The following is a 5,027-nucleotide window of genomic DNA, read 5'->3' as shown; positions in this document are numbered from 1 at the left end:
TTGCTGAAGTTCTACTGTTCAACCTCTGAGAATCAATGCAAGCTAAGTCTACCTCAAGGCCTTGATACTTTGCCTGATGAGCTAAGACTACTTCACTGGGAGAATTATCCTCTTAAAAATTTGCCTCAAAAATTTAATCCTGAGAATCTTGTAGAGGTAGACATGCCTTAACATGGAGAAGTTATGGGAAGAGAAGAAAGTAAGTGTTGACATTAAAGTGATTAGAACTGCTTACATTGAATTATAAGCTTGCATGTGATGACTTATCTTAGTTATTGATGTTGTAAACAGAATCTCGGAAAGCTAAAGAAGATCAATCTGAGTCACTCCAGAAACTTAACTGATATCCTGATGTTATCAGAAGCCCTGAACCTTGAACATATTGATCTTGAAGGTTGTAAGAGTCTATTTGACGTTAGCACTATTCCTCGTTGTGGGAAGCTTATTTCCTTGAATATGAAAGACTGTTCTCATTTGCGAAGTCTGCCTGGCATGGTGGATTTAACATCTCTCAAGCTTCTTAATATATCTGGCTGCTCAGAGATTGAGGAGATTAAGGATTTTGCACCAAACTTGACAGAGTTATATCTAGCTGGAACCGCCATAAGAGAACTTCCAAAGTCAATCGAGAATCTCACTGAACTTGGTACGCTAGATCTGGAGAACTGCAGAAGGCTTCAGCAACTGCCATTTGGTATAGAGAACTTGAGATGTATTGTCGAGCTGAACCTGTCTGGCTGCACAAGTCTCGGGCTAAAAGGCATGGAAACTTTGGTGAGATCACCGTGTCCGCTTCTGTCACTTTTTCCACTTCGGAAGCGGAAGAGGTGAGTTTGGAAGCGTAATGGAGTCATATGATTGGGCATTAGAAGCGTGATTTTGTAAAAACCGGAAGCACAAGATCTCTCCAAGAGAAACAAAAGGTGGTTCACTGTTGGAAGATATGATACTGAGAGGAGCAGGGATCTGGGCAGAGGATAAAAGGAGAAATGGATCTGAGATGGGGCACAAGATAAAGGACAGATGGTGTTAGTCACTGCATAAGTTAACCAGGTATTCAACTACTAATTAGTTGCTTTTTAATCAATATTGCATTGTATCCAAATATTAAATGAAAAATCATTCCTTGGCTTTTGTATTTAATTATAAGGCAAGTAAAGAGGCATGATGTCCTAGTTGCCAAGTTGTTTTTCCTTTTGGGATAGAGATATCGCTGTGTTAAGGATTGGCCTTTTCGGTGGCTAATTTTATGATCCATGTTTCAGGTTGGGAGTTCATGATATCAGAACACTTGTAAGAGAGATTCTGATTACTTAACTTGCTCGGACGCTAAGACCTGGTATCAACATTACGATGTTAGATTATGCACCATATTCTTTGTTGGAACAAGAAACCAATTTTAAATAGAAATCATTGTTGTGACTTAGGAAATTCACTGTTTATGTTATGTTTAGATTATGGTTTCCATATTGTCCTATTGGAAGGATGTCTTTGTTATGCCCATAAATAAGTCTATTGGCATATTGAGTTCTTCACACATTTTATCTGTAATGTGCAGCAGTTAATAATTTTGGTCTGAGAATCGTCTTTACTCGTGGAATGCCATGACAAACTGTTGCTTATATGTTGGATCACGAAAAGAAACACTTGGATTTGGGGTCTCATGTTACCTTGCTTCTTTCATGCCTCACAATCTTTGTTGGCAGGTGAATTTGATTTTGCATTGGGAGATTTCTCAAGTGTTTTAACACATGGAGATCAGCTCTCCAGAGTCAAAGATGTGGTTAGTCAGATACTTATTGAAGAATACGTTGACAACTTGAAATTATCCCTCTTCATTTGTTGTGGAACGTCTCTATAACTTTCTCGGCCTGTTACAAGTGGAGGCTTTCTGTTGAGCATTATCAACATCATAAGTGTTGCTAGATGGATTCTTGTTGCAACACTTTGGAAGAAAAGCTGTGGAGATCTCATTGCAAAGCAACTGGTTTCGGGATGTTTTAAGATGCAACCTGTGGGAATAAACTAGCTCAACCTGCAAGGTAAGAAACTGGATTTATGAATATGATCATCTTTGTGCTTACTAGCGGACCACTCTTCATTTGATGCGGACGGGTTGATGAAAAAGGCATGCTTTTTTTTTTTATGGTTGTGTCCACTGCGAGTGAATCCAATAGAGTTTAAAAAATGCTTTAAACATGAGAGTGGGATAAAAATAACATTTTTCAGGTCAGGCTTTTGAAAAGTCAACAAAGTTGTGCTGATTGCCAATGATGCAAAACAATCTTCATGGAGAGATTCGTCGTTCGTTGTTCAACACCTCAAAGTCGTCGTCTTTTCCATTTCACTTCCAACAGGGATACTTTCCAAAAAGCTGCATCATCGGCATCCTTCAATGGCGTTTCCTTCTTCTTCCTCGTCGTCTTATCCCTCCAAGCGCCAGTTTGACGTGTTTGTGAGTTTCAGAGGCGCAGACACTCGTAATACCTTCACCTCTTACCTCCTTGAGTCCCTACACCGAAAAGGTATTGATGCTTTCTTTGACGGGAAACTACTGCGAGGAAAGGACATCTCAGTTCTCTTTGACAGGATCCAGCAATCTAAGATGTCAATCGTTGTCTTCTCGGAGAACTATGCCAACTCCACCTGGTGCTTGGAGGAACTCTGGAAGATAATGCAGTGCAGGGATAAATTTGGTCATGGGGTTATACCAATCTTCTACAAAGTCAAGAAATCTGATGTGGAGAATCAGAAGGGGAGTTTTGAAGCTCCCTTCCTGAGCCCTAAGGAGTTTTTTAAGGGAGATGGGCTCAAACTTGGGGCATGGAAGGAAGCTCTGAGGACTGCTTCCAATATCCTCGGCTTTGTGCTTCCTGAGGATAGGTAATACAGCAGATCCAACGTTTCCTTCCTTAGAATGTGATTGTTCTTAAAATGCCGATATTGCAAATTTGTTATCTAACTGATCCCTCTGATTCAACTTCACATTTTTGATAGACAGGCCGGAGATTGAATTTGTTGACAAAATAGCCGGGGAAACTTTCAGGATGCTGAATGATTTGTCTCCATGTGAAATACGTGGTTTTCCAGGGAATGAATCACGTTCAAAGGAGCTGGAGGAGTTACTGAAGTTTGATGATGCAAGCTGTAACCGTACCATTGGGGTTCTTGGGATGGCTGGAATTGGCAAGACCACGGTTGCTGATAGCGTATACAAACGAAACCATCGTCTATTCGATGGGTACTGTTTCCTTGAAGACATTGACAATGAGTCGAAACGGCATGGATTACATCATTTGCATGAGAAACTTCTCTGTAAATTATTGGATGAAGAGAATTTGGATGTCAGAGCGCATGGAAGATTGGAAGATTTTCTAAGGAACAAGAAGTTGTTTATTGTGCTGGATAATGTGACTGAAGAAAATCAAATACAAGTTCTCATTGGACAGCAGGAGATGTACCGTAAAGGAAGTAGGATTGTTATAACTACGAGAGACAAGAAACTGCTGCTGAAAAACGCTGATGCAACATATGTAGTTCCAAGATTGAATGAAAGGGAAGCTATGGAGCTTTTCTGCCTAGATGCATTTTCGGGCAACCTTTACCCCACGGAAGAATTTATGGATCTATCAAATAAATTTGTTTATTATGCTAAAGGGCATCCGTTGGCTTTGAAGTTGTTAGGTTCAGGTCTATGTCAGAAGGAAAAGACGTACTGGGTGGAGAAATGGGAGAGACTAAGAGTAATGCCAGACAAGGAGATTCAGAAAGTGCTAAAAAGGAGCTATGAAGAACTGGATGATGAACAGAAGCGCATATTTCTGGACATAGCTTGTTTTTTCAGATCAGAAAATGCAGATTTCGTTTCGAGCATCCTGAAATCAGACCGTGTCAATGCTGCAGCTGTGATGAAGGAGCTTGAAGATAAGTGCATGGTAACCATTTCTTATAATAGGCTTGAGATGCATGATCTTATGCATACAATGGGGAAGGAAATTGGATATGAGTCATCCATCAAAAGGGCAGGCAAACGTAGTAGGTTATGGAACCACAAAGATATTCGCTATGTTCTCGAGCAGAAAACGGTGAGCCATAATGTTTCATTAATTCATTTGCTATAGTACATTGTATATACACTTGATATGGTCTTTCTCTTAACCTTTCCCTGTTTCTTAATCTCTTGCTCTTGCTATCAGGGAACTGAATGTGTTAGAGGCATCTTCTTCAACATGTCTAATGTCGAACGGATCAAGCTAAGCCCTGATGTTTTCATGAGGATGTCGAATCTCAAATTCCTGAAGTTCCACAATTCTCATTGTTCTCAGTGGTGTGATAATGATCATATATTTCAGTTCTGCAAAGGGCTTGATCACTTTCCAGATGAGCTTGTGTACCTTCACTGGCAGGGCTATCCATACGGTTGCTTGCCATTAGATTTCAATCCAGAGGAACTTGTCGATCTTAATCTGCGTTATAGCCACATCAAACAACTGTGGGAAGATGAGAAGGTGCATGCTTGGCTATATATGTTTTTTGCTGATTAGTTATTTAGTTTTTGTGCTGATTAGTTATTTAATCATTGTCTTCATGCCACAGAATACAGAAAATTTAAGATGGGTCGACCTCAGTCGGTCAAAAGACTTGCTGAATTTATCAGGTTTGTCCAGGGCCAAAAATCTTGAAAGATTGGATCTCGAAGGCTGTACGAGTTTGGTTATGTTGGGACCATCAATTGAACAGATGAACAAACTTATTTACCTGAACCTCCGAGAGTGCATAAGCCTTAAAAGTCTCCCAGAAGGAATCAATTTAAAATCTCTCAAGACTCTGATTCTCAGTGGCTGTTCAAACCTTCAGGAGTTTCATATTATATCAGAAAATATTGAATCACTTTATTTGGAAGGCTCAGCAATTGAACAAGTTGTTGAACACATCGGGAGTCTTGGGAACCTTATTTTGCTGAATCTCAAGAATTGTCGCAGGTTGAAGTATCTTCCCAACGATCTTTACAAGCTGAAATCTCTTCA

General features: G+C 39.9%; 2 protein-coding genes across 2 annotated transcripts; both read left to right on the top strand.

Annotated features, from left to right (window-relative positions):
• LOC109128202 (probable WRKY transcription factor 19) lies at window positions 7-1,469 on the top strand. The gene is made up of 3 exons (XM_019234195.1): window positions 7-199; window positions 292-1,053; window positions 1,266-1,469. Exons 1-2 carry the CDS (start codon window positions 173-175, stop codon window positions 829-831), a joined length of 567 nt encoding a protein of 188 aa, XP_019089740.1. The 5' UTR covers window positions 7-172; the 3' UTR covers window positions 832-1,053; window positions 1,266-1,469.
• Window positions 2,243-5,022, top strand: LOC104733485 (disease resistance-like protein CSA1; the record flags this gene model as incomplete). Its single annotated transcript, XM_010453063.2, has 4 exons — window positions 2,243-2,883; window positions 3,002-4,085; window positions 4,197-4,508; window positions 4,597-5,022. Coding segments are annotated over 4 exons (2,463 nt in total), but the record flags the coding sequence as incomplete, so codon positions are not given.

This window comes from Camelina sativa, chromosome 12, assembly GCF_000633955.1.
Source record: "Camelina sativa cultivar DH55 chromosome 12, Cs, whole genome shotgun sequence".
In the NCBI taxonomy this organism is placed as follows: Eukaryota; Viridiplantae; Streptophyta; class Magnoliopsida; order Brassicales; family Brassicaceae; genus Camelina; species Camelina sativa.
Note: the sequence above shows the minus strand (reverse complement) of the source record. Positions and strands in the feature narration are given on the sequence as shown.

Bases quoted from the DNA above. Each gene is read 5' to 3' on its own strand.
- LOC109128202 (XM_019234195.1), top strand. From the start codon at position 173: ATGGAGAAGTTATGGGAAGAGAAGAAA. The intron at 200-291 runs GTAAGTGTTGAC...TGTTGTAAACAG, and splicing joins AGTTATGGGAAGAGAAGAAA to AATCTCGGAAAGCTAAAGAA.